A 26,850-nucleotide genomic window follows, 5' to 3' on the forward strand; every position below is an offset into this window, starting at 1 on the left:
GCGGCGGCGGCGGCGGCGGGTGAGGCCGGGCCGGGCCGGGCCGGGCGGGGGGTCGGGGGTCCCGGGGCGGTACTCACCTGCAACTCGGCGCGCTCGGCCTCCCAGCGGGCCTTCTCCGCTTCGAAGCGCGCCCACTCGTGCTGGATAAAGTGTAGGATCCCGGGCAGGCTCAGGGGCTCCGGTCCCGCCGTGGGGCCGGGACTCCCTCCACCGCCGCCTCCCTTAGCAGCCGGGCCGGGACCGGGGGCGGGGGCAGAAACCGGGGCCGCCCCCGTCGGGCCGGGGCCCGCGCCGGAGCCGAGCGGGCGGCAGGAGGAGGCGGCGGCGGCGGCGACCGCGGCGGCCGCTCGCTCCTCCATCATGGAGGCCCCGGGGCCGGCCCGCGCGCCCGCTGTGCCTCGCGCGCCTGCGCGGCCGCGCCAACAGTCTCGCGCGCGCGCTTGGTGGGGGCCGCGGGGGCCGGTGACGGGAACGAAGTCGGACGCGCGCCTCGCCCACCCGGGTCGACCCCGAAGGCGCGCGCGTGGGGGGGAAGGGGCGGGGCGGGGCGGGGCGGGGCGGGGCGGGGCGCGCGCCCGAAGGAGGGCAAATGCGACCCAGGCCCGGCGCGAGGGTTGCCTTTGGGAAGCGCGGGACTTAAGGAGGGGCCGCTTTCTGCCCCCCTCCTCATGCTTCACCCCAAAGAAAGACTCTAGTCCTCTCCATACCCAAACACCATTCTCCTCGACAATCACTGTCACTCTTTCAGAGACAGAGCGACCACCAACGGTGGTTTCAGCAATGGCCCCATCCTGATTCCTGGCCCAGGTCGGTTGTCATGGTAACTCTTCCCAGTCGGGAACACCCTTAGCCTCCCCTCCCCTCCACCTTTGTGGTTATGGAGCTCCAAACCTGTCCTGGCCCTGCACCAGGAAGAGGTTGCTAAGGTAACCCAAGTCCCTGGTGGTCCTCATACCCCTACCCTCATTGGTTACTATGGCAACCTCACCTAGCACTCAGGTAGAAAGGACCCCAGCCCCAAGGACACTGCTGAGGGAAACATCTCTTTCCCAATCCCTCCGCCCAGCCACCCAATTGGCATTACCATGGTAACCATCCATCTCCCCCTTTCCCATCAGTGAGAGGTCTGTGGACCAAACCAACCAGGTGTTTTTATTTAGAGGAGATGCTCTGCTGAGGAGTAGTTGCTATGGTTACAAGGCCCGGACCATCCCCAGGGAGGTAAGAAAAAAGCAAAGCCAAGTCCTGGTTACTATGGTAATGGGGGCAGTCCCCCTTCCAGTGACCCTAGGAACCAGGCCCACCAAGGTACAGGACATTTTAGGATTGTCTCTCAGGATGGAGTGTGTCTAGGAAAGGGGTTGTCATGGTAACACCTTCTGTCACTTCTAACCTTACCTTTCTGGACACATTTATGAAAGAAGGGATGGTTATAGGTTGCTATGACATCCTTCCCTTCACTCCTTTCCTTCACAGATGCTTCAGGTGGTCCCTGAGCTTATGAGATTTCAAGAGAAACGATTCCTTGACCTTCTCGTTGCCACTTTTTTAGGTAAAATGAAATTGTGCTCTATTGTGTGAAATTGGCTGATTTGGGGTTTTCTGGTTTCTCCTTCCCTCAGCAGTGCAGCTGAGCTGGGCTGGAACTGCCCGCCTGGAGCTCCCTCAGCCTGCAACCTAGGAGGTAAGAAGCCCCTCAGTGTCACCTGCACTCACGTGGGAACTGCCCTTGTCCCCAAAGGTTTTTCCACACATCACTCATTTTCTCTATCCATCACATTCCCATTCTACAGATGCAGCAACTGAGGCTCAGGCCAGGTGAAGTCTAGCCTGAAGTGAATGTGGATCCACTTACCTTGTTTTGTGGGCAATGGAGAGACAAAGTCTCAGCTTAACTGTCCTCTCCTCCCCTGACCACCTTTTCTCTCTCACGCTCCCTGATGGTTTCCTGCTCTATCTGTAAGTTGTTTGCAGGGATTTTGTCTGTCTTCCTACCTCTGGAGGGCCTGCCCAACCACTGCCTGGTTCACCCCGTGTCCCCAGAACACAGAGGGCACTCAATAAATATGTTTGTTGAGTTAATGAGTTGAATTAATTAATTAATGTTCATATTCAGCTTTGAAAGCACCTGTCAAGTGAGGGCAAGGGAAAGGGGTTATCTCACTGAAGATGGGTTGAAAGTTGGACTGTCTTTGTGGACCCAAAAGAGACAGCAGAGTTTATTGGCTAAAATCACAACACTGGAGCCAGCTTCCCGGTCAAATCCCAGGTCCACCACTTCCCAACTGTGTGACCTTGGGCAAGTGACTGCACCTGTCTGTGCCTCAGTTTCCTCATCTTTAAATGTGATCATAATGTGAAGATTAAACAAGTTAAGATCGGTAAAAAGCTTAGAACAGGAACTGGCACATCAAGAGCAGCTAGAATTGTTGATATTATTATGATCCTTCAAAACCATCGTTTCATCCACTTTGCCCCAGTGAAGGAGTTTTGAGTCCTTACAGCTGGGGAAGCCAAGACTGACCTTGTCAGGGTACTAGGTGATTCCTCTCTCTCTCTACTCTGGTTCCCTCACCTCCTCAGCTGGCTGTCATACCTGCTGGTCTCTGAGAAACTGGCTTCTGTCCTCTGTCCTTTTGGGCACCTCCTGGCCCAGAGTCAGCCAGATAGCGCGTGCTGAGAACCAGGTTCCGGGGGCGGAGACCTGGGTTCCGCTCCCTTGGCCTTCCTCTCTCTGCGCCGCAGGTTCCCCGTCTGAATAACAGGAGTCAGTCATTCATTCCGCACACATTTATTGAGCACCTGCTGTGTGCCAGGTACCGAGCCATGTTCTGGGTGTACAGCAGGGAACAAAACAGACAAAACAAGAGACAAGATAAGTAAAATCTACATGAGAACTACTAGGGGAGGAAAGTAGCCCAGGGATGGGACATAGGAAGTATGTGGGTGATAGGGAGAGGCATTTTTAAGTAGGGTGGCCAAAGGAAGGGATCACTGGATAGGTGATATTTGAGCAAAGACCTGAAAGCCAGGGGAAAAGGCATGCAGCTGCTACCTGGGGGAGAGCATCCAGGCAGAGGGGACAGCCAGTGCCACAGCTGGGGTCTCCTGGGTGTATTTGGAGAATGGTGTTTGGTGGCCCGCGTGGCTGCAGCTGAGCGGACAAGTGGGAGAGGGTGGGGGGATCGTGTGGAGCCTTGTGGGTCCCAGCGAAGACTTTGGCTTTTCCTTTGAGTGAGTCTCGAGCCACAGAAGGCTTGAGCAGACGCAGGACAGAATCTAACTGAAGATTGAACAGGATCCTTCTGGGCTCTGAGTGGGGCACAGACCATAGGAGACAAGGCCGAAGCAGGAGGAAGGTCTCTTTAGAATTGTTAGAAGACTCTGAAACCATCTAAAGGTCTCTTCTCTGTTTCTGTGTACCTGAGTGCTAAAATTCTAAGATTTTTAAGACCCCGAAGATTCTGTGGTCCCCATGGTTCCTCCCCCCCACAGGAACGTGAATTGCCTAAGCTCAGTGGTATTGTCTTTCTCTGTGTGTTGTGTGTCCACGGCTGTTTCCCCGGGGCCTAGGACAGTGCGTGGTATGTTGTAGGAGTTCCACAACGTGGAACGATGGAAGGAAGGAGGGATTGATCGCAGGTCCAGAAGGCAGTTCCAAGGTTCTGAAGAATAACAAGTCACTCCGAAAGTGCAACTCAGACTCTTAAGTGCCATCTGAGTTGGGTCAGAGAAGGGCAAGCAGGCCTGGGATGGGTGAAGAGGGATGAGAGGGCATTTCTGGAGGGAGAGAGAGAGAGAGGAGACAGGGAGACCAGGGCAGGGCCCCAGGTGCATGGCCACAGTGCAGAATTTGGCCCTGGGGACCTGAGTGGGCTTTACAGACACACAAAACCCCTGCCCCCAGTCATCATCTTTTCACCAAGTGTATTTTCAGTGCCCAGTCGTGTGGGAGGAACACAGTGGTGATTGAGACAGTCCTGGCTCTACCCTCCTGGGCCTCACAGTCTAGTGGGGCAGACAGAGCCATCCCCAGACAGTGCCAAACCAGAACAGGCAGCCCAGGGGTTCCGGGAGCCCAGAGGGGACTTCTGACTCAGACTGTGGTTCAGGGAGGGCTTCCTGGAGGAGGGGCCATCTGAGCTAAAGCCTGAGCATAAGTGAGTTCTCCAGGAGAAAAGAGGCATGGGGAGAAGGGGTGATCGAGAGGAGACTCTTCTAGGCAGGAGGAACAGGATATACAAAGGTTTAGAAATAAGATCTGTTTGAAGAAAAGTCCAAGATGGCTTAGGCACAGAGTTCGAGGATGCATGGCAGGAGATGGGGCTGGAATGGTGGCAGGCAAGGGCCAGGTCATACGAGGCCTGGTGGGACTTTGTAAGAAACTTAGACTTTCTCCCCAGGGCACTAGGGAGCCATGGCAGATTCTGAGCGAGAGAGGGAGAGGTCAGATTTGTGCTTTATGCAGACCCCTCTGGCTGCCACGAGGAGGGGACTTAGGAGACCGTGGGAGGCTGGGTGGGGTTCTGGGTGAACCAGGGTTGAAGGGAGAGCTGTGGGAATGGGGAGGAGGGGGGTCAGAAGTATTTAGGAGGTAGGAAGATTAGCGGGGTCTCTGACGTCCCCCTCTCCGGGAGGGGCAGAACCTATGAAGATCCTTCATGGGGAAACTTTAGTATCTGCTCAGAAGAGAGAGTTAGTTATTCCTTCTGTGCTGGAGACCAGCCACATCTTCAAGTTGTGATGGGGACATGGAGACAGCGCCACCTGGGGGTTGCTTAGGAATGTGGCCCATGAATAGAGGTGGAGGTGCCCTATGGAGGGAGCACAGCCTCTGTGGATGCAGCCCACTGTACTTCAAAAAAAAAAAAAAAAAAAGATTTTTTACTTGTGATAAAATACACATAAAAAAATTTGTCATCTTAACAGTTTTCAAGTGTATAGTTCGGTAGTGTTAAGTATATTCATATTATTGTGCAAACAATCTCCAGAACTTTTTCATCTTGCAAAACTGGAACTCTATACCCATTAAACAACAACTCCCCGTTTCTGCCTCCTCACAGCCCCTGGCAACCACCATCTACTTCCTGTTTGTATGAGTTTGACCCATTCCATTAAAAAAAAATTAATTAGTGGCCAACATTACAAACTGGAATAATTCTATGATTTAAGAAAACATTTCTAGCTTTCCTTGCAAAACCAAAAACATCTGGCTGACCATCAGGAAAGAGATGGCCAGATGGCAGAGGATTTGAGGAAGTGAGAAGGAGGCAGCAGGGGAGGGGCTTGGTGGCCAAGGCTCTGACCCCGGGGCCGGGGGGGGGGGGGGGGGGGGCGGGGGGTGGTGCGGGGAAGGGAAGAAGAGATCAGGGGTGAGAGCAGGGAATGAATGGGGTCTGGGCATTTATAACTGAACCCGAATCTGAATGAGAAGTTGACAATGAATAAAAGGGTGAGACTGAACAAGGAAGAAGGTAAGGTGATTCATTGGTTAAAAACTTCCTGAGCATCTAATGTGTACCTGGCTCTGTGCTGAGTAGCCTTGGGGACCCACCAGTGACCAAGACAGGCTCAGGACCTGCCCTCACACAGACTGGGCCCTACTCACTAATGAATTAGAGTGGTAGGCTAGAGTCGGGGAACCCAGGGGTCTGAAGGAGCCCAGAGGGGTTTGCATGACCCAGCCTGGCATCAGGGAGGGCTTCCTGGAGGAGGAAATGTCGGAAGTGAAACCAAATAAGGAAAAGGCTGGGACAGGAAGACAAGGCTGAGGATGGGTGGGGGGGTTTCTGACAACCAGCTCCAGTCTCCCCTTTCATCCCCGCTCCCCAGGATACCCGGGAAGCCCAGCTAAGGGCCTGACTTCAGCCCCATGCGGCTCACCCGCTGCCAGGCTGCTCTGGCAGCCGCCATCACCCTCAACCTCTTGGTCCTGTTCTATGTCTCGTGGCTGCAGCACCAGCCCAGGTACTCCCCGGCCAGGGGCTCCCGCCGTGGATCTGCCTCCGGCCCCCGGGTCACCATCTTGGTGCGGGAGTTCGAGGCCTTTGACAACGCGGTGCCAGAGCTGGTGGACTCCTTCCTGCAGCAGGACCCAGCCCAGCCGGTGGTGGTGGCAGCCGACACGCTCCCCTACCCGCCTCTCGCCCTGCCCCGCATCCCCAGCGTTCGCCTGGCGCTGCTCCAGCCCGCCCTGGACCGGCCCGCTGCAGCCTCGCGCCCTGAGACCTACGTGGCCACCGAGTACGTGGCCCTGGTGCCTGACGGGGCGAGGGCCGAGGCACCGGGCCAGCTGAAGCGCATGGCTGAGGTGCTGCGAGCGGGAGGCGCACGCCTGGTGGCCGCTCCCGTTGCTTCGGCCAACCCTGCCCGGTGCCTGGCCCTGAACGTCAGCCTGCGGGAGTGGACGGCGCGCTACGGCCCGGCACCCTCCGCACCCCGCTGCGACGCCCTGGACGGGGACGCCGTGGTTCTCCTACGCGCCCGCGACCTCTTCAACCTCTCGGCGCCCCTGGCCCGGCCCGTGGGCACCAGCCTCTTCCTGCAGACCGCCCTCCGCGGCTGGACGGTGCAGCTGCTGGACCTGCCCTTCGCCAGGGCGCGCCAGCCCCCGCTGACCACGGCCCACGCGCGCTGGAAGGCGGAGCGCGAGGGGCGGGCGCGGCGGGCGGCGCTGCTGCGGGCGCTGGGCATCCGCCTGGTGAGCTGGGAGGGCGGGCGGCTCGAGTGGTTCGGATGCAACAAGGAGACCCCGCGCTGCTTCGGGACAGTGGTGGGCGACACGCCGGCCTACCTGTACGAGGAGCGCTGGACACCCCCGTGCTGCCTGCGTGCGCTGCGCGAGACGGCCCGCTACGTGGTGGGCGTGCTGGAGGCGGCCGGCGTGCGCTACTGGCTGGAGGGTGGCTCGCTGCTGGGGGCGGCCCGCCACGGGGACATTATCCCGTGGGACTACGACGTGGACCTGGGCATCTACCTGGAGGACGTGGGCAACTGCGAGCAGCTGCGGGGTGCCGAGGCGGGCTCGGTGGTGGATGAGCGCGGCTTCGTGTGGGAGAAGGCTGTGGAGGGCGACTTCTTCCGCGTGCAGTACAGCGAGAGCAACCACCTGCACGTGGACCTGTGGCCCTTCTACCCTCGAAACGGGGTCATGACGAAGGACACGTGGCTGGACCACCGGCAGGATGTCGAGTTCCCCGAACACTTCCTGCAGCCTCTCGTGCCCCTGCCCTTTGCCGGCTTCGTGGCGCAGGCACCTAACAACTACCGCCGCTTCCTGGAGCTCAAGTTCGGCCCCGGGGTCATCGAGAACCCCGAATACCCCAACCCAGCACTCCTGAGTTTGGCGGGAAGCAGCTGAAGCTCCAGCGCCTGATCTTGGAGTCAGGAGCACATTCAGGCACAGGGCATTCATTGTCCTTTGTCTTGGTGCTGCTGGCGTTTGGTGGGCAAGCCAGGGACGCCAAGCCACCTTGCTGGGCCCAGCACAGCCCGGGACCTCAAAGGCGTGCCCTGCCCCAAATTTCCAGAACCGGGGCTCCAGGGCTGGGGCAGAGTTTTGGAAAGAGAGGGAGAAAGAGTGTAGGTTCTGGGGCGAGACTGCTGTGTCCCAATTTCTCTGCGCCTCGGTTTCCTCCAGGATTCAGTGTGTGCCTTCAGGGTCTAGCACACAGAGCCCCAGGACACTTGGCCGTTGGAGTTGCTTCTGCCACTAGAGGGCGCCCTTTTCCTACCTTGGGGCCAAGGCGAATGTAAGCCCGGGACCTCTGTTCCACGGCGTTCACGTCTCTTGAGCCTTTGGTCTTCCCTCTAGCCTCCTGTGCCTGGCAGGACAGGATGACTAAATCCCCTTCTTTCTGAAAACGACCTCCTTCCCTCCTGGGAGAGCGCTGTGAGGTGCATGCTGCTCGTAACCCCATCTTGCAGAGAAGCAAACAGGCTCTGAGGTGTGGCTGTGGTTAAGAACCGGGTTCTGGATCCCGGCCCCCTCCATTTAACTGTTACCTCATTATTTTAGCTCTCTGCACCTGTTAGCCACTCGCAAGGTGGGGTAAACAATAATCATAGCTCACATTTACTGAGCACTTAGTGTGTGTCAGGCATCGTTCTCAGTATTTCACACGGAGTAACTGGCTTATCCCTCACCTTGCCCCTCTGAGGTGAGAGCTGCTGTTATTTTGATTTCACAGATGAGGAAACAGGCCAGAATGGTAAAGCCACTTGTCCGAAGTCAGACAGCTTGGGAAGTGTCAGTGAGGGGCCTTGAACCCAGGCTGTCCGGCTGTAGCCTGCATTGCCGTTGCCTGCTATGCCCCTCTCTGGTGATAGTACCCAAGGGGGGCTTTGGGAAGCCACACGGCTTAGCAGGTAAAGCGACAGCAGCCTTCCTCTTGTGATCGTGCACCTAAGAGGAAATACCATTTGGGCATGTACCTCCAATAGGTAGATTTATTTATAACTTATATCCAGGTACTACTAGCATTCTGTATATTAGTAATAAGGCTTAAATTATTCCATTTTAAAATTAAAAATAAATAGAGAGGGTTTTGATTACCAGCCTCATCCCAGTGACTTGTCCCGCACACCCCTTGGGTGTATGCACCTGGCTTTGAGACCACAGGCTCTGAAGTGGGAGAGGCCTGGGTTCAAATCCAAGTGCTTCAAATCCATATCCCACTGGAACTTGGGCCACCCGTGACTCTGACTCTCTTCACCTTGGCTTTGCACCTGGGAAACAGGGCTAATGGTGACCCTCGCCCCACAGGGGTGCTGTGAGGCACTTGGGTGGTAAAGGGGTCGGGAGTCAGGGCTGGGTGTGGCTCCTGGCTTGGCTACTTACTTTCTTTGTGACCTTAGGCAAGTCACTGCTCCATTGAATGGGTGGCGGGGATTGGTGATATTGCAGAAGCGTGAAGCCCTTGGAGGAGGGGGCTTCGCACACCAGCAAGAGAAGATAAATGCCGATTTGGCCCAGACCCCTGAGGCTCAGACATACGAAGCCTGACTTACAACGCAGCCTCTGTTTTTAACCACTGAACCTGCCAACGGCTCGCAGTCTGTTGGGTTCCCAGGGAGCATTCTGGAAACATATGGGGATGATTTGGGTTATTGCTGTGATCGGACCGTGCTCTTGGCTGTTGGAAGGCACGGCCCAGGGATGGAGATGTCTTATAATATATGCAGGGCACCTCCACACAATGAAGCAGGGTCCCTTGTCACGTACTATTTTAAAATGTCCCATTGGGCATTCATGAAAGGCGGTGATGTTCAAAATATTTTGCAACTGGCATGGTAATATAAATACATAAATCAATATCTGCATCACATCTTAAAATATTTTTTAATTCTCAAAATAATCAATATTAGCTATCTATATATACATATTTCTTTAAGGTGTTGCCAAGAACGTAAGTTGAAGCTCAAATCACTCATAAATTATTGTAATGGTTTTGTTTCCTTTAGAACTTGTTGGTGTGATTTCTTGATTGGCACAGCTGTATATACGTATATACATAAAATAACATGTCATATATGTACATATGTATATTTAAAATAACCTTGTCTTAGCTGTGGTTTGATAAGGGAACCGCATCAAATGCTTTTAGCAACTTCCCATTAAATTGAGAATCCTTAGGACTTGAGATCTCAATAGATAAAGCATTTCTCTTAGCAGCAACTGCAGTGTTTTGGTGTTTTTCTCCTCTCTTTGCTGTTCCTGAACTAACAGCAATTACGTCTGAAACTTTTCTAGCCCTTAAAATATTGTCTAATAGTTTTGTCTATTCAATATGTTTATTACCAACTAAGTAATGGGATGACAGAAAACCCATCACAACAACTAACTTGAACTAATTTATCGCAATATGTATTATTGAATTTTACACTTTCTCACTCACTCATACTATTCACCAGCCAGAAGTATTTCAATACTTTAACAACCAGCCCATCCATACTAGTGCAAACTAACGAAATTTTAGCCTTACTTGGAAAAACCTGGTTAAGAACGATCTGAGCCTAGAACCTAACTCTCCTTAGGCAAACACAAAGTCTTTTTAGATGATTTTCATAGGTTCTGACTTTTCCAGGAAGTGCAACTACCACGTAAGATGAGGGAAGCTTGTGTTTTGTTTGAAACCTGGCCAAGGATTGTCAACAATATCAGAAAACCATGTTCCACCTGGTTCTTGGTAATTCAACACCTAAACCGCATGTTTACAGCTGCGTTAGGAGCTGCCTATGTTTCCGGTGTAAATGTTTGTCTCCCTCCTCGGGTTCTAGGCAGGTGGCTCCGCACATTTGCATATTGAAATGTATATTTTAAATTCCTATCCTTTTATTTCTCCTTTTTCTTACAGTTGGGGCAATGGGATCATTTTGTGTGTGTGTGTGAAGTATTTGCTTTTATTTTATTTTTATTTATTTTTATTTTTTATTGAAATATGGTGGATTTGCAATGTTTTGTTAATTACTGCTGTACAGCAAAGTGATTCAGTTATATATATATATATACATTCTTTTCTTTTATATTCTTTTCCATTACAGTTTATCATAGGATATTGAATCTAGTTCTCTGTGCTGTACAGTAGGACCTTGTTGTTTATTGGAATCATTTTTAATATCACGTGCCCATGGGTTATATCATCTGTGAACTTAAACACAGAAGCATTAAATTGTGGGTTATGAATCCATTGGTAAATGGTCACTGCCAAGAGTCCCCTACTGTTACCCTCCTGGCTCTCCCTGGGGACCCCCTGGGTCTCCTCCTGACCCAGCAGCCCAGGGGTTAACACTAGGCACGGTGGGAGGAAAGGGGGTCCCAGGGACTGTGGGATGAGCCAACGCATTTACCAAGTAACAAATCTTCCGGGTATCGCCCCTGGACATTACAAAATATTTGCTCTGAACAGTGAATGGTACTCAAAGACATGTTTACAAACGTGCCTTTATGCACGTTAACTCAAACTGGAAACTACCCAATGTCCATGAACACATGAGACAAACTGTACAACCAGACAATGGAATACTCAGTGATTAAGACGGGTTGGGGGGGCCACGGGGGGGAGGAATGAACTACTGATATGTGTAAAAATATGACTAACCCTCAAAAGCATTATGCTGAGTCAAAGAAGCCAATGCAAAAAGGCATATACCATATGATTCCACCAATGTGAAATTCTAGAAGCGTCCAAACGAATCCTTAGGGACCAAAAGCAGATCAGCTGTGGCCTGGGCCTGGGAGGGGACGGAGGGAAAGACAACAAAGGAGCACGAGGAAGTTTGGGGGCAGGTAGGAATGCTGCGTGTTTTGATTGTAGTGGTGGATGTTCAAGCGTGTATGTATCTGTCAAAACCCATCCCGTTGTGTGCTTTGAGGGATGCAATTTATTGTGTGTAAATTGTACCTCAATAAGGTTGACCCCCAAAAAGCAGATGGCGGAGAGGGGCCAAATGGCCTAGAAACACTGATCTGTCACTAGAAGACAGAGCTGAGTCATGACACTGCCTGCCCGCCAGACCGTCACTCTGAGCTTGAACCCGGGCCCAAGCCCAATCCAAGGCCAGCCCGAGCCCTTCCTCCCACGCCAGCCTCTTGGGAAAAAGCAACAGGGGTGTCCCAATAATAGGAGTGGGTGGGGCAGGGGAGAGAGGGTGGGGAGATGGAGGCTGGGCTCCAGAGAGTGGCTCTCCAGGGCTTTTTCTTCTGCTCTTATGTAACCTTCATCAGCGGCCTTTGGGTGAGGCGTAACAGAGCCATCATCACCAGATGGTGACACCTGGCAGTGCTTGCCCAAAGTCACATAGCTGGTAGGTAGCAGAAGCGGGGTCTGCACCAGGGCAACAGCCTCTTGTAGCGAGGAGGCTCTGTAGCTGGAGCCCAATTCATTCCTTCTGCAAATATTGAGTACCTACTATGTGCCAGGACCTCTGCTGTGCTCTGGACATGCAGCCGCGAGCAGGACAAAGGTGGCTTCCTCCTGGAGTGCACGTCCTAGTGGGGACAGGGTCTGGGAGTCACCTGAGACCCTATCAATACCGAGGAGGCTTGACATGGCTCCAGTCTTTCTATATGACCTGGATCAGCATTTTAGGCAAACTAATGGCACGTGCTCAGCACTTTAAAAAATGGAATAGAGTGCTTGCTTTGACTGCACATACACTAACACTGGAATGATACAGAGATTAGCTTGGCCCCTGCACAGGGATGACACGCAAATTCGCGAAGTGTTCCATATCTTTCTAAAATATGACACAAATGAACCTATCTACGAAGCACACTCACAAACATAGAGAACAGACTTGTGGTTACCAAGGGGGCAGGGGGTGTGGGAGAGATGGGTGGGAGTTTGGGATTAGCGGATGCAAACTGGTATATACAGAATGGATAAACAAGGTCCTACTGTATAGCATGGGGAACTATGTTCAATATCCTGTGATAAACCATAATAGAAAAGAATATGAAAAAAATGTATATATATGTGTGTGTGTGTAACTGAATCACTCTGCTGTATATGAGAAATTAACACAACATTGTAAATCAACTATACTTCAATTTTTAAAAATGGAATAGAAAAAATTTGGTAAGTGGGAATTCCCTGGTGGTCCAGTGGTTGGGACTCTGCGCTTTCACTGCCATGGCCCGGGTTCAATCCCTGGTGGAGGAACTAAGATCCTGCAAGCCGCACAGTGTGGCCAAAATAAAAGAAAATTTTTTAATTAAAAAAATTTTTAAGGAAATTTAAAAATGGGTAAGTACTGTTTGGTGGAACATGGCCCAGTTTTATGTACATATATTTTCTACATAGATGGTACATGCAAAATATTACATGTGTAGGTGTGTATCTCTTTAAATAGGCATCCCTCATCATCTAAATTTCATCCATTCTCCCAAAAGCATGAAATAGAAAATTGGGCAGTAAACAGCTATTTCAAGTGAGGAAAATAATGCACTCCTAGCTCCATCCAAAAACCCCAACCGATTTCCCCAAATATCATTTAACACTCTTATTAAACACTTCTGTAACAACCCACTAAGGTTTCTGGCATAATAGAAATCATTGAAAACAATTACTTAATTTATTCAACACTTAATGAACTCATCAGTGGCTCCGTTTGTGTGCAATACACAATTTTGCACAGAATCAGATATGAATGATATTTCCCTGCCACACAGCAATGATCAGGAGAAGTAACTACATAAACCCAAAAAAGGTGCTAAAGCTGTAACATCTATAATTGGTGGTACCTCCAGGCACCTGGCAGAAGTCTACATAGGGACCTAGGAAGGGGGAGAGAATATCGGTCACGAGTAACATGCTTCAACAATGCACAAGACAGGATCCTGTTAGAACAGGTGAGTCTTAACTGGTGTCGTCCAGGACTCAGATAGAACTGAAAACAGTTGCAGAACAGGTTTTTGATTCAAACAGCAAATTGGGGGTTTAAAAAAAAAAAAAGCGCGAGTCATTATTGGGACTATTAGGATAGTGAGAGTTATCAAGGGGTAACTGCATTCCCATGGAGGTGGTTATAGTTGGAAATGAATTTACCACAGGTGGGACAAAATTTTTAACTGGAAGCTAACGTACCTAGGGTACATACTGCACACATCTTAAGTGTACTGGTTAGTTTATTTTTCCAAACGTTTACACCTGTGTAAGCATCCGTCCTATCAAGATATAGGACATTTGCTGTGTCATAGAAAGTTCCCTTGTGCCCTCTCCTGATCTATATATAGATCCTCGTAGGTCACCACTGTTCCGATTTCTCTCACCATAGACCAGTTTAGCCTGTTCTAGACCTTCATTTATAAATGGAATTATAAGGCATGTACTATTTCTGGTTCCTTTCACTCAAAATGTTAATCTGTGAGATGCATCGTGTTGAGTATATCAACACTTTTTTTGCCCAGCAGGCTTCCATCGAATGATGATTGTACCAGCTAATCCAATTGATGTGTTTCTAAATTTTGGCAATTACAGAGAGCAGCTATAACATTTGTGTACCAGCTTTAGTGTGAATAGCTTTCATTTCTCTTGGGTAAATCCCCAGGAGCAGGACTCATGAGCCCCATGGTAAGTAGATATTTTAAAATACACTTTGATATTAAAGTGCCCAGTTTTGGGGGGTTTTTTTTGCGGTATGCGGGCCTCTCACTGCTGTGGCCTCTCCCGCTGCGGAGTACAGGCTCCGGACGCGCAGGCTCAGCGGCCATGGCTCACGGGCCCGGCCGCTCCGCGGCATGTGGGATCTTCCCGGGCCGGGGCACGAACCCATGTCCCCTGCATCGGCAGGCGGACTCTTAACCACTGTGCCACCAGGGAAGCCCTAAAGTGCCCAGTGATTTTCCAAAGTGACTGGACCATTTTGCATTCCCACCAGCAATGCATAGGCTCTGTCCAGTTCCACATTCTCATCAGCACTTGGTATTGCTTTTGTTTGTTGTCATGCCAATAAGTGTGTGTAGTGGTATCTCACTGTGGTTTCCAACAGTGCTGTGTGTGTATATATATTTCTTTATTTTTTGGCTGCGTGTTTTTTGATGAACGGATATTTTATTTCAATGAAGTCCAATTTATCATTTTGTTGTTGTTTTCTGTGTGGCTAGCACTTTTAGTCAAACTCTTGAAAACATCTGATTAGATACACTTGACAATTTTATTGCTGAAAAGCATCCTCTGGAGTAACAGCAGTGTGTGTCCTCAGTCTCCCCTCAGGGTTCCCGGGAGTGTTTCTGTTACTGTGAAGGGAGCAGAGGGCCTGGGGACAGGGTGGGATTGTACCGTGGAGAGTCACAGAAAACACACACACACACACACACACACACACACACAGCTAGAGCTACAGCCACCAAAATAACCATCAAAGGAGCCAGCAACCTGTCAGAACATCCTTCTGCTCGAAGAGGGAAGAATTTCCCATGGTGCCCTGTGCCCTGAGACACGAGGCCATGCAGGCTCCCAGGATGGGGTGTGGAGGCCGCTATTTCTCCATCTTGCTGTTTCCTAGCCTTGGGTGAGGACAGGAGTTGACGACTGGGGAGATTTGGGGACAGACAGTCACACACACACAAGCAAACGCATATACCCCAGCAGTGAGGCCTCCCAGATCTCATGGCAGGGAGGGAAGCTGAGGCCTGTGGCTCCCCGAGTGTGTGGGTGGGACTCTCCAAGAGGCCCTGTTTGTCCGTTCATCCATGCCGCATGATTCCAATGTCCAAAGCACCCCACCCCCCGACTGGGGCAGGGAGGGTCCCTACTGGGATTTACATGACTGATTCCTTCTCACAGGTGTCAGCGTCCCCAGCAGGTCCTGGACAGCGTTTGAGGAGAGGGTTCCCTTCCTCGGTGTGGTCCGGCAGTGCAGCCAAGGGCGCCTCACTCTTCACATGGATCAGCTCAGGCACTGAACTGCGGGACTCTGTGCGATCCACGTAATTTTGGAGGAGTCCTGCCCCAAAGGCGTCACCTTCCACGTTGAGGACAGTACAGGACCGGTCGCTGAAGGGGGAACAGTGAGGGGGAAGTGAGTGGGAGGGGAAGGGTCAGGGCCCAACTCTCTCCCCTCTCCCTGCCTGTTACCTTCAAGTCCCCATCATGCCCTCCTTCACAGAACCCTGTTCTACTCCTCTTAGGAGCTCATCCCTCCATCCTCCCAGGATCCCAAATATCCCTTCCTCTAGAACCTTAAAGATCTTTTCCTCTAGAACCCCAGAAGCCTCCTACCCACCTTCCTTCCCCTACCATCCCAAGTGTCCCGTCAGGCTTTCTCTGCCTTAGGACCCCAAAGATCTCCTCCATCCTCCCTGGATCCCCAAAGATCCTTCTTCCAATCAAATACAAGATTTGTTCCTTCTGGAACCTCAAAAAATCATGCCTCCCTTTCCTTGGGGCCCCAGAGGACCCATCAATGCCTCTTTCTTCTTCTGAAATACTAAGTTCTCCCTCAGGTCCTTCTCCTCCCATTTAAAAGAACTGAGATACAATTCACATACCGTAAGATTCACCCTTTAAAAGAATACAACCCAGTGGTTTTTAGTTTATTCAGGGTAGTGCAACAATCATCACTATTTAATTCCAGAATGTTTTCATCACTCCAGAAAGAAACCCTCGTACCCATTAAGCAGTTATCCCCCCTCTCCTCCCATCCCCCAGCTCTAGGCAACCACTAATCTACTTTCTGTCTATAGATTTGCCTGTTCTGAACAGTTCATATCAATGGAATCATATACAATGTGGTCCTTTTTGTCTGACCTCTTTCACTGAGCATAATATTTTCAAGGGTCATATGTCGCAGCATGTACGTTTGTGTCACTGCTTCATTCCATTTTCTTGCTGAATAATATTCCATCGTGTGGACATATGACACTTTGTTTACCCATTCATCAATTGATAGGTATTTGGGTTGTTTCTACCTGTTCACTATTATGAATAGTGCTGCTATGAGGACTTCCCTGGTGGTCCAGTGGTTAAGACTCTGCCTTCCAATGCAGCGGACGCAGGTTCGATGCCTGGTCGGGGAACTAAGATCCCACATGCGTCGGGGCGACTAAGCCCATGTGCCGCAACTACTGAGCCTGTGCTCTAGAACCCATGCACCATTAGGGAGCCCGCCTGCCACAACGGAGACCTGACTCAGCCAAATAAGTAAATTAATTTTTTTAAAAAGGTGTTGAATTAAAAGAAAAAACAGTGCTGCTGTGAACATTCACGTACAAGTTTTTGTGGACATGTTTTCAATTCTCTTGGGTTTAAACCTAGGAGTGGTATTGCTAAGACACATGGTAACTCTCTAACTTTTGAAGCCAGACTGTCTTCTAATCTTTTACACTCTTAACAGCTTAATCATGATAGTTAACAATTACGTCGCATTTTCTACTTACTGTTCTAAGTAGTTCTAAGAAAGCTGCGTGTATTAAGTCATCTAATCCTCCAGGAGGAACTATTCTCTCCATTTTTTTTTTTTTTTATTCTCTCCATTTTACAGATGGAGAAACTGAGACACAGGGAGATTAAGTACTTGCCCAAGGTCATTAGAGCTAGCAACAGTGGCTCTGGGAGCCTGGTCTAAGAGTCTGCTCTATTAACCACTGGGACATGCTACCTTTCTGGGGTTCCTCTTGGAACCCCAAAGATCCCTTTCTTCCCTCTGATTAGAACACTCAAGGTAAGGTCCCCTCCCTTTCTTCTAGAACCCCTTCCTTCCTCTCTTCTGCTCAGAGGCTCTCAATGACCCTCTTGCTCATCCCCTTTCTCAGGAGTACCCCTGAGCCCCCCGAACCCTCGAACCACACTCACACTAGCCAGTCCACAGCCAAGATCAAGGAGATGTCGTGAACCGGCAGGCTGACCGCCTCGAGGATGATGGCCAAAGTGAGGACACCTCCGGCGGGGATGCCCGCGGCGCCCACACTGGATGCTGTGGCGGTGACCCTGGGGGAGGAGAGGAGAGGTCAGGGAGAGGCCGCTCGGTAATGGGAGAAGCTGTGGCGGTGGGGCTGCTCCTCCCAGCTCATGTCCATTCTCAAGGGAGGGGTCAGGTGCCTTGGGGGTCCTAGCCGCAGCCCCCCCGCACTCACAGGATAGTGATAATCTTCATGAAGTCCAAGGATCGCTGATTGAGCTGTGCAATAAACACTGCTGCCACACACTGGAAGAGCGCGGCACCGTCCATGTTGACAGTGGCACCGATGGGCAGAATGAAGCGGCTGATGTGCTTGGCCACGCCGTTCTTCTCCTCCACGCACTTCATCATCAGCGGCAGCGTGGCGGAGCTGCGAGGGGACCGCAGATCTGAGTTGGCGCGAGCTCACCTGGCCAGCCCGACCGGGCCCCGCCCACCGCTCAAGCCACGCCCCACCTACCTCCCCTGACCATCCCCTGGACCGGGCCCCACCCACACAGCACCTCATCTCAGGCGCAAGCTCTGCCCACCAGCCTAGACCTCTGCTTCCCGTGAACCCGGGGTCTCCACCCACACCCCTTAGCCCTCCCCGGCTCGCCATGCCCTTCTCTTCTCAGAGCCAGAAGGCACTAGGGATCCCACAGAATGCAAGCATTCCAAAAGATAGGGAATCTTGGACCCCTGGGAGATTACCAAGGGCTACTCCTTAAAATACACATAAAAATTCATAACTAAATTCTAGAATGTCTGAGCGCTCACTGACTCACACCCCTTCCCCATCTCTACCAATAACAGACCTCGACTAAGAATTACTGTACTCTGGGGGATGCTGCTATAGGGAGGGTTGGATCCTGAGGGGACAGGGCCCGCAGAGATGGACAAACTACTCAGGAGAGGCGGAAGGAGCTTTTAGAGATTGGATCCAGGGTAAAGACTAGAGTCCCCCAAGGCCAGGCCTTGGGATGGGGAGGGGTTCTCAGGAAGGAAGGAATAAATCTCCAAGGCAGTAGTTTCCTAATGGTGGCGGGGGGGGGTTTCCCTCTACCCAGATCCCATGTCCCTAGACAAAATTTCAGGGGTCTTTAGACATCTGATGCCTGCTCCAGGCCCCTTAAGCTTAAAAACCCTGCCCTGGTCTGCCCCAAGGTCACACCTGGAGGAGGTCCCAAAGGCAGTGGCCAGCGGCGTCATGATGCCCCACAGGAACCGGTAGGGGTTTTTGCGGGTGAAGAAGAAGTAGATGAACGGCAGCACCAGAAGCCCGTGGATGGCGTGGCCAAGCAGGCAGCACAGGATGTATTTGCCGAGACTGGCGAAGAGCATCCCCACATCCTCCATCTCCATGATCTTGCCGGCCACCAGGAACAAGATGCCCACAGGGGCATACCTAATTACCCAGGAGACAGATCACCACCTCTGACCATGTGCCCACCCAGGGCCAGGCATTGTGCTGGGCACATGGCCTGACCACACTTCTCAGCCTCCCTCCAAGTCAGGAAGCGCCCACAGCAATGTGGGCTGATGTTCGGGCACCTCCCCTGCCATCCTCCATTCTCTCCCCTTGAACATAGCGCCACTAGGAGATAAAAGAAGTTTGGGGGGGGTTCCATCAACCACTTGGAGTAGAGTCACCCACCAGATTTGGACTTAACACACGACCAGGAAAGAAACACCCACCGTGCATATCATTTACATATTCTGGGTTTGTTTGTTACAGCAGCTAATATGACATAAACCAATACACTCTCTCACCATGAAAAATAAAACCGTGGCTCATGTCTTAATGTCCCAGGTATGAAGCATTTATGATGTGCCGAGCCCTTGAACGGGATTGCGTCTTCACCACAACCCCACAAGGGAGCTCCTAGTTTGAATCTCTTGCCGCTATCATTGAATTAAAGTCAAATAGGTCTATAAAACAGGGGCCATAATGCTACCAACCTCATAGGAATCTTGGGAGGATGAAATGAGATGCCAGTGGAAATGAGCTGAAAGCTTTTTGTACACAATAAGTGAAGTCTATAGGCTTCCGCTGGAATTTATCATCACCCTCTCCTGGAGGGAAGATCCCAGGGGTTGCATGTGTCTCCCAGCCAGGAGGGCTCCCAACATCACTTCCCTGATTGCCTGATCGCTATGGCTACTTGTCTCCAAACCCCTTCTCCTCTTTAGTTACAGAAGAAAAGCACCATTTCCCAGCCACCTGTGCACCTAGGTTTGGCCAAATGCCCAGGTTCTAGCCAGTGAGATGTGCCCAGAAATTATACAAGTACTTGACAAATATTAACTAAGCTTGTTTACTGTAGGCACGCTATAGGTCAGGCACTGTCCCAAGAACTTTACACGTATTAACTCACTCGTGCCTGGTACTATCAACGCCGTTTTCCAGATGGGGAAACTGAGGCACGGCGGGATAAGTAACTTGTCGTAGGGCGCACAGCTGGGAAGTAGTAGCGCCGGGATAGGAACTCAGGCTGCCCAGCTGCAGAGCCTGCTCTTACCCACACACCAAGTGTTTCTATTAGTTCCACACAGCAGCTTCTTAGATGTCAGCTACCCTGGAATCAGGGCTGGGGTTGGGGGAGATTTGGTAAAAATGCAGCAGCCCTAACCCACCTCCTGATTTCTGACCTTCTGATCCAGGATGGGTCCTGAGAATCAGTGTGACACCATGTGGAGATGAGACAGGGGAGGTGGCAAGGGTGAAGCTGAAGGCCTCTGCACGTGTTTTTTTCCCTCATTATCTGAGGCCATTTAACAAAAGCTCATACATAATGGTGATGATCGTAGCTGACATTAACTGAATGCTCAGTAGGTGCTAGACATTTAAAACACTATCTAAGTGCTTTACTTACACCTCAGTCACTCATGTCATCTTAATTATAAACCTATAAAGCAGGCACTATTTTCCATTATTGATCCAAAGGCAAACATTTGATGACAGTGAAATCTCAGAAACAGATGCATTAGCCAGGCTGCGGCCGCAGCTCGGCGGTCTTTTTGTCACCTTCCAATAGGATCAAGAAGGTTCCAGGATCAGTATCAGCTCTCATGGCATAGAGTACTGTCCTCACCTTATAGATGAGGAAACTGAGGCACAGAGAGAGTAAGTCACTTGCCTGAAGTCACATAGCCAGGGAATAGTCGATGCTGGATTTGAATCTAGGCCGTCTGGTTCGAAGGAGCAGATAGAGGATTGCCCCACCCCGCCTCACCAGCCCCCTCTCCCACCACTTACCACATGATCCAGGAGACCAGCACCATGGTGGCATCGTTGAAGGAGTTGAAGAAGCGGATGAGCAGCTCTCCCTCAGGCCCCAGCTTCCGCAGGGCCACGCCAAAGATGATGGCAAACACCACCAGGCCCAGGATGTTCATACCCTCTACCTCACCCCCCATGGGCACCTTTGGGCAAGAACACATGGGGATGGGCGGGGCCGTTCAGTCAACCTGCACAGTGACTGAGGGCCTGTCCTGCGCACTGCTGGGACCCAGCAGAGACAAGACCATTCCCCAGGCCCCATCCTCCCAAGGCTCACAGTCCAGGTCCAGGGACCACCCAGAGTGGACAGGGCTGGGACGGGGGAACCCAGGGGAGTATGGGAACCAAGGAAGGTTGTGCTGCCAAGCTTGGAGGAGGGGAATCAGGGAGGGCTTCCTGGAGGAAGGGGCTAAGACCCGGAGACCGGGGGTGAACAAGGTAAAGGGAGGGGAGGGGTATTGTTCCCTCTTCTAGAAGGAGTTAACAATATGCAACAACCTTGAAATGACTCTAACTTAGGCATTCAAAGAACATTAAGAAATTCACTGTGGCTGGAGCAGAATGGGCCAGGCAGAGTCATAAGATGAGGCTGGGTGGGTGGATGGGCAGGGGCAGGACCTCACAGGGGCCCCGGGGACTACGGCGAGGAGCCTAGGCTTTCTTCTGAGGGCACTAGGGAATATGACAGGGCTTTAGGCAGGAAAGAGGCTGGGTCAGGTTTGTGCTTTGGAAAGAATTCTCCAGCTGCCAGGCTGAAGGTGGGCGGGAGGGGAAAAGAGGAGCCTGGACCTCAGTGTGGCTGTGGGGAGGGAGAAGAGAGGACAAAATGGAGATTCCAGACAGGCAGAAAAGACAGAAATTGGGGTGGGGCTTCAGAGAGTTTAAAACAGATTGTGCCCAAATGTTAGAGGACCCAGGGGACTTCCCTGGTGACGCAGTGGTTCAGAATCGCCTGCCAATGCAGGGGACACGGGTTCGAGCCCTGGTCCGGGAAGATCCCATGTGCTGCAGAGTAACTAAGTCCGTGCGCCACAACTACTGAGGCTGTGCTCTAGAGCCCGCGAGCCACAACTACTGAGCCCGCGTGCCACAACTACCGAAGTCCACGCACCTAGAGCCCGTGCTCCGCAAGAAGAGAAGCCACCACAATGAGAAGCCCGCGCACCGCAACAAAGAGTAGCCCCCGTTCGCCACAACTAGAGAGTGCAGCAACGAAGACCCAACACAGCCAAAAATAAAAATAATAAATAAAAAAGAAGACCCAGAAGGCAGACGAGGCCAGGGTAAGAACAAAATGGAAAAACCAAGGTGCAGGGCCCCCCACCGCCTTCCCAGCTCTTACCTTCACCTGGGTTCCGTTGAACAATCTCTCCTTATAGGAGGTAGCATACTGCAGGTGGGGTTGGGAAGAGTCAGCATCAATTGTCATCGAGGCTCCCCCACCCCATTCTGGCACTGACAATGCTCAAAGCCCGCCCTAAGCTTCCCTTAAACGTGATCTCATTCCATCCCACCAGCAACCCTGCTGCAGTAGGACTATTCATACCCCCATTTTCCAGAGGCGGAAACTGAGGCTCAGAGAGGTAAAGGCACTTGCTTAGGGTCACACAGCTAGAATTAGAACCCAGAGGGGACTCAGAACCCATATTCTCATGAGGGGCGTGGATGGGTTTCATTCATAAATCACCCAGGAGCCCTGCAATATGGCCTGTCAATATGTGGGCACGTGCGTTTTTCCAGGCACCAAGGGGCTGGAACTGGCTGTCTCCCTCCCTGCCCACCCCCCAACCCTGAGGGACACCCCAGAGGACTCACTGAGCGGAAGGCTGCGGACACCAGGTTGGAGGGGAAGATATTTCTGCAGAGATAAACATGGTGGGGGGGGGTATTAGATACCACAGGAGGAGGTCAGGGGAACTGGGTTGGCCTCTTGGGGTGAGGGGAACCTTGGAGGCCCCATCTGTACCCAAATGCGGTCCTCACCCATGCCTCAGCCAGGTTCAGACAGGTAGAGATGGACCTGGGCCTGCACATCTTTCCAGGGTGTGCAGAGTCTCAGCTGGAATCCTGGGGCCCCGGAGGCTGGTGTTCTAGCCCAGAGGGAATGTGGATTGAGGGTGAGGAATGCCCGCTTCCCAAGGCAGGCTGGGGCAGGGTTACGGGGCCTGGCTCCATCCCACACTCGGCACCCTCAATACTCTGGACACCTTGCATCAGCCACTTCCTCCTGGAGGCCTGGGAGGGCTGAGGAAAGGGCTGGCCCTGGGGGCTGCCTGGGGGGTTGCAGGCTGTGGGGAAGATCTGGGTGTGTTAGGGAAGAGGTGGTGAGAAAGCGACAAGGATTGACTATGTTGTTGTGAATGCGCCTTTGTGTTTACGCAGCCACTCTCCTGTGAGGGTGTCTGGGTGTGATTAAGCGTGCAGCAGCGTGCATTAAACCCCACTGAGCATGTGAGGGAGTCGGACAGTGGCCCCGTGTACCTCAGGGCAAGACAAAACTAACAGCCAAGGTGACTACCGGCGCTGTACTAAGTGCTTTCTATAAATCAACTCATTTAATTCTCCTGACAACCCTCAGGGCCCTGCACTATTATCCCCATTTCACAGAAAGGGAAGCCGAGGCACTGACAGGTGAAGAAACTTGCCGTTAGGAAGTGGCAAAACCGGGATTTGAAACCAGCCAGCTGGTGCCACAGTCCGAGCCACTCGGCAACCTCGGATCTTCCCTCTCACCAAAGACGTGGGTGCGCAGCTGCTGGTGGTGGTTGGTTAGTTTATCAGGTGTTGGTATCCGGTTGGGGGGGCGCAGGTTAGTGTTCAGATATGTGTGGCCCTGTAGGCACGTATGTGAGTGTGCATGTGCTCCTGAGCTGTGTTTAGGCAGTGTTCCACATGTTGGTGTGGTCCGTGGCATCGGTGAGCGTCTGCGTGCCCGTGTCCAGTTGTGTGTCAGTGGCTCATAAAATTGGGTGGCTCTGAGATGTTCCAGCTAAGTCGCCGAGTGGCTGGCCAAATGAGTTACGTGGATTTGGGCACAACGGGGACGCTTGCACACATAAACAAACTTCAAGTGGGTGTGCCCGTCTGCAGGTCGGCCCGTACCCACCCAGGCCAGCCAGGGCTGGGTTCAGGACACAGCTAATCTCCCCCAGCCAGGAGGTGCCCACCCACTGTAATTTCTGGACACCAAGCCTCCCCCCAATATCGGCCTGCACTGATGCCCCAAGAGACTGGGGGGAACCCTGTTCCGTGACTCGTCATTTCCTTCCCCCACTTCCAGGAAGTCCCCAAACAACCTGGCAACACTGAATCATCAGGCCTCAAAGGCAAGGCCGTGTGGATCCAGCAGTCTGCCCTCCTTAAAAGGGGGGAAAGAGCCATTCTGGAGGGGAGGGGAGCAGAGGCCCAAAAGAAAAGAATCTGCCCCCTTTCTGGGCAGCCTAGTGCGAGGGGAGGGCGGCCGGGTACCAGACAGCAGGAAATGGGATGGAAAGTTTGTGGAGGTGGCAGGACTTACCTACCAGGAACATATAAAGGGGAAGCCAGGGTCCTGCCCAGCTGAACTGGGTGGAGAAAAGAGGCTGAAAAAAGGACCTGGCTTTGTCTGGGGGACACGTGGTGTGGGGAACCACGTGGGAAGAGGGCCTGGTTGGGGGTCATTCTGATCTCTTCAGGTCCTGCAGGGGTCCCTTACCCAGGGCTCCCAGAACTTTTATCCAGACACTGGACTTAAACCTTTATCCAGAAGTCCCATCCTGGGGCCCTTGGCCACCCAGAGATCCCCTTCCAAGTTCCCCTCAGGATCCTCCCCCCTCACAGCAGAGACCCTCTTATGTCCCCCTCAACCCCGCCAAGCATCACTTCTCCCTCTATAAGACTTCCACGCTCCTATCACCCTCCTGTGGGGTCCCGCTTATGTACGCAGGCCCCCATATTTAGAAATCTCCTCCAGGAGTCTGTTCTCACCCTCTGTACCCTGACCCTCAAGGGGCCAGAGCTCCCCCCAACTATCCCATCCTGTTTTCCTGAGGCCCTGGGGATGTCCCGGACACGGAGGACCCAAAACCCCCCTTCCGTCCACGTGGCGACTCCAGCCAACCCTAACACGCGTCCCCTCCCCACAAGGCTGAAGCACCCACCCCCTTCCCCCAACCCCTCCACCGGGCGGGCGGGGTCTGACCTCACAAGATCCAGGAACGAATCGAGCACCTCCTTGCTGGGGGCCTCTTCCACGGAGCCCGTGGCCTCGACGGAGCTGTTGATGGCGGCGAAGGCGGCGCCCGGCTGCAGTGCGAGCGCCAAGCCCACGCCGAGCGCCGACGCTAGCAGTGTAGTAACCAGGAAAAAGAGCAGCGCCCAGGCGCCCAGGCGGCCGAGCGCGCTCGGGTCCAGGCTGGCCGCGCCGCCGATCAGGCTGCACACCACCAGCGGCAAGATAATCATCTTCAGCAGGCGCAGCAGCAGCTCGCCCGGGAAGGCAAAGGCCACCAGGCGCGCTGGGCCCAGCGCTAGCGCGCCGCCGGCCCCTGAGACCCCCAGCCCCAGAGCCACGCCCGCCACCACTGCCACCACTGTCAGCAGCACCAGCAGGTTGGCGCGAAGGCAGCGGCGCACCTGGTCCCCGGAGCCGCAACAGCCGCCTTTTGCCGAGCCGAGGTCCTCTAGGGGGACCAACGCCGAGACACCGTTGGCGGTGGGCTCCGCCGCCGCGTACTCCTTGGGGTCTCCCTTAGGCGGATCGGCTACCATGATGAACGCCCCGGGGTTCCTCAGAGCCTGGAAGCTGGGAGCGCTTGGGGCTCCTTCCCAGGACGCTCTCGTTCCTTGAAACTTTGTTAAGTTAACAGAGCCTGGAGGCTGGAACTTTGGAGGGTTCCCTGGAGTTGTGAGTTCACAGCGCTTAAGTTCCTTGTCTCTTGGAAGCTGGAGTGTTTGAGATTCCCTAGGCTGGGCGCTGGGGCTCCTCTGCTCTTCGTTTGCGCCCGGCGGTGAAAGCTGGGAGGTGGGAGCACCTGGGGTTCTTTACCCTGGGGGTTAGGAATACGGGCGTTTCTCAAGCTGGGACCTGGGGTCCTTGGCTCCGGAAGGCTGAAGGCGCCCAGGCGGCAGAGGTCTTCAAGAGGCTAGGTCCTGGTGGCGCAGATCCGGGAGGCGGGGACCTGGGGTGCCTGGGTCCTGGAAACGGAGAGCTGGGGAGCCTGAGTCTGGGGGCCGGAAGACAGAGCTCCGGGAAGAGGGGGGCCAGGCTCTTGGGTCCAGGAGGGAAGATCCGGTCCCCTGAGTGCCGAAGACGGCGGCCCGGGATCCCGGGAAGAATCAGCTGTTAGCCGAGACCGGACCTCCCGGGTTCGCCGCGTGGCTCTGAGACTATTTGGCGGAAGCTGCCCGGATTAAGCACCCAGGGCGAGGCTTGAGAGAACGTGGACAAACCCACCGGTGCCGATTGGCTCGGTCGGGTTCAGGGCCCTCCAGGGCGGGGCTTTGGCTGGAGTAGGGCCAAGTCACCCATACAGAAGGCAGAAAAACAATGGTTACATTCAGGGGCGGGGTCCGGGTGGGGTGGGGGTGGAGGGTCCGAAGGGGGCGGGGCGTTGGGAGGAGGGTATTGGATTGGGGGCCTTTAAGCCACAAAAGTGCCTGGCGCGAGGGTCTCTAGAAAGTGCCAGGTGATCCGCGGGTCTGCAAATCAATTTAGCCTGAAACTCCTCTTCCGCCCTAAATTCCGGTCTTTTGTCCCTTCTCGTCAATTCCTCGAATGTAAAATACAGATCCCTTACGTGATCGGTGTAAGAGTTAAATGAGATGGAGTGATTTATTTAATAATGTCAATAATTTTCAAAATAAAAGTTTTCAGTTCAGAGCCCCACACGTATCAATTAATGACAGTTATTATATTAGGACTGTAATCCACTTCCCCCAGGTACGCAATTTGCAATTCATCCATTAAAAATTATAATTCAGCTTAATGACTGTGCTAATGCTTTTGCTTTCACCAGATATTTTCCCCTTTTTTAATTATTAAAAATTAATTAAAATTTTCAAACCTACAAAAAAGTTTAAAGGATTTTAGAGTGAACACCCATATACCCACCACCTAGCGTCTACAATTATTTCACGGTACTTCTATATAAAATTTCTAACCATTCATCTACCTCTCTAGCCATCCACCCATTTACCTCCTTTTGATG

The 26,850-nt window shown here is 52.6% G+C and overlaps 3 protein-coding genes and 1 non-coding gene across 16 annotated transcripts in view; 2 read left to right on the forward strand and 2 right to left on the reverse strand.

The window, feature by feature from the left end:
• Positions 1–434, reverse strand: part of STRN4 (striatin 4) — a 32,845-nt gene extending 32,411 nt beyond the window's left edge. For all 4 annotated transcript variants that reach the window (XR_004483893.2, XR_001119798.3, XR_001119797.3 and 1 more), the window contains exon 1: positions 78–434. Coding sequence is in view for 1 of the 4 variants with exons in the window: in XM_004271131.4 (XP_004271179.1) it covers positions 78–362 (285 nt within the window). In the remaining 3 variants the exon portion in view is untranslated. The remainder of the gene's footprint in view (positions 1–77) is intronic.
• FKRP (fukutin related protein) lies at positions 1–14,847 on the forward strand. 10 transcript variants are annotated; one of them, XM_049702878.1, is made up of 4 exons: positions 482–807; positions 1,119–1,221; positions 1,623–1,684; positions 5,833–9,676. In XM_049702878.1, the coding sequence occupies exon 4, from the start codon at positions 5,873–5,875 to the stop codon at positions 7,358–7,360; it is 1,488 nt and encodes a 495-aa protein (XP_049558835.1). In that variant the 5' UTR covers positions 482–807; positions 1,119–1,221; positions 1,623–1,684; positions 5,833–5,872; the 3' UTR covers positions 7,361–9,676. The 10 variants fall into 10 exon arrangements, 7 of the variants coding, with proteins under 7 accessions (XP_049558836.1, XP_049558835.1, XP_033286550.1 ...); XM_033430659.2 differs by having other exon boundaries at positions 1,161–1,221; positions 1,477–1,684; XM_033430661.2 differs by having other exon boundaries at positions 1,161–1,221.
• LOC117201834 (U6 spliceosomal RNA) lies at positions 12,134–12,237 on the forward strand. The gene has a single exon (XR_004483963.1). It is a non-coding gene; the product is annotated as a U6 spliceosomal RNA (small nuclear RNA).
• SLC1A5 (solute carrier family 1 member 5) lies at positions 14,637–26,036 on the reverse strand. The gene is made up of 8 exons (XM_004271129.4): positions 24,843–26,036; positions 22,478–22,520; positions 22,005–22,052; positions 20,639–20,805; positions 18,554–18,787; positions 17,576–17,770; positions 17,295–17,429; positions 14,637–15,497 (listed from the first exon to the last, which is right to left on the reverse strand). Exons 1-8 carry the CDS (start codon positions 25,409–25,411, stop codon positions 15,263–15,265), a joined length of 1,626 nt encoding a protein of 541 aa, XP_004271177.1. The 5' UTR covers positions 25,412–26,036; the 3' UTR covers positions 14,637–15,262.
• Positions 26,037–26,850: the final 814 nt, after the last annotated feature.

This window comes from Orcinus orca, chromosome 20 (assembly GCF_937001465.1).
Source record: "Orcinus orca chromosome 20, mOrcOrc1.1, whole genome shotgun sequence".
Classification (NCBI taxonomy): domain Eukaryota; kingdom Metazoa; phylum Chordata; class Mammalia; order Artiodactyla; family Delphinidae; genus Orcinus; species Orcinus orca.